General features: G+C 36.3%; 1 gene segment (V, D, J or C); it reads right to left on the bottom strand.

Annotated features, from left to right (window-relative positions):
- Positions 1 to 241: 241 nt before the first annotated feature.
- On the bottom strand, positions 242 to 1078 carry LOC107722735 (Ig heavy chain V region 914-like). The segment is given in 3 exon segments: positions 242 to 408; positions 691 to 822; positions 935 to 1078. Coding segments are annotated over 3 exon segments (339 nt in total).
- Positions 1079 to 1337: the final 259 nt, after the last annotated feature.

The raw sequence follows: 1337 nt of genomic DNA, 5'->3' as shown, positions 1-1337 counted from the left end.
TTCTGGTAGATCTTACTTTAAATCTGTCATTTTTAGTTGTGTACGATATTGCTGTTGGTTAATATTTTGCTTTTAAGTTCTGTTAGCTGATAGTAGGTTTATGGATGGTTGTTGGAAGACTGGTGCTGGAATGTTCTACATTACACCCGTATTGTAAAGGGTTACATCAATCTTTCCAATCAATTTTTGTTTAAGGAATGAGAAATGGAATAGAGAGTTGTTTGTTCTCAGATTTTGTGCAGTGCTGTAGCTGTATTCATCACTGTGTCTCTCTTGCACAATAATATACAGCAGTGTCTTCATTCTTCATATTATTCATCTGCAGATACATCTGTTTCTTGCTGTTGTCTCTGGAGATGGTGAAGCGTCCCTGAACAGACTGAGAGTAGTAGTCAATTTTCTTTATGACTTTTATATTCAAACACACCTGATTCATCTAATCCACTCATTAGTAAAGATTTAAAGACCTCAAATGTGTGTGTCAGATAAGAGAGAAATCAAAAACATGCAGTGTTGGGGTCTTGGGGATTCTTCAGGACCAGGATTGGAAACCACTGCTCTAGTTCAAATGAACAACAGCAGCAGTTTCTCAGAGCTCAGCGTTATAATTCTGCCAGAAAGACTCAAAAGGCAGGTGAATGTTTACATGGTATTTATTCTATGAAGGATTAACAGATGGTAGCGAGCTACAATGATTCATGTCTAGTTGTATGGCTAAGTCTGGGTAACTACTAAATCCAGAGAATGTACAGGTGAGTCTGTGAGATCCTCCAGGTTTAATGACCACTGACTCAGACTCAGTCAGTGTTTGACACCAACAGACTGAAAAACAAACAGTTAACATGGTTAATGTTAAACATTGTTCAACATTAACATTTACAACACACATGAGTAAGTCTGATTGTCACAACAGGTTTTCAAGAGTCCTTCTTACATTCTGTGAGAGCAAACATGAAGATAAAACCCAGTTTAGGCAAAATATCCATTGTCATGTTATAAAAAGAGGAAGCTGATGCATCAAAGTCACAGACAAGTTTTGTGTCTGGAGATGAATAGAGTGGAGGCTTTTTAAAGACAATGAGAAGTGGGTTTGCATAGTGTGCCCTCTAAAGGGACATTTACATTTTTCTGCCCTTATGAACCTCTGTAAAAATATTCAGCATAATGTTTGTTTTTCCTATTTATTGATATCTTGTATCACTGCTATTGTGTTAATAGCTGATACTTCTTCTCCACAGTGACACCTATTGAAATTTTATAAACTCTTCAATGATGCAGTAATAATTCATTTGAAACAACACATCAAACTAGACTTTTGCATTTTCTGAAGGAATAGT

This window comes from Sinocyclocheilus rhinocerous, unplaced genomic scaffold, assembly GCF_001515625.1.
Source record: "Sinocyclocheilus rhinocerous isolate Xijiao unplaced genomic scaffold, SAMN03320098_v1.1 scaffold4896, whole genome shotgun sequence".
NCBI classification, from domain to species: Eukaryota; Metazoa; Chordata; class Actinopteri; order Cypriniformes; family Cyprinidae; genus Sinocyclocheilus; species Sinocyclocheilus rhinocerous.
Note: the sequence above shows the minus strand (reverse complement) of the source record. Positions and strands in the feature narration are given on the sequence as shown.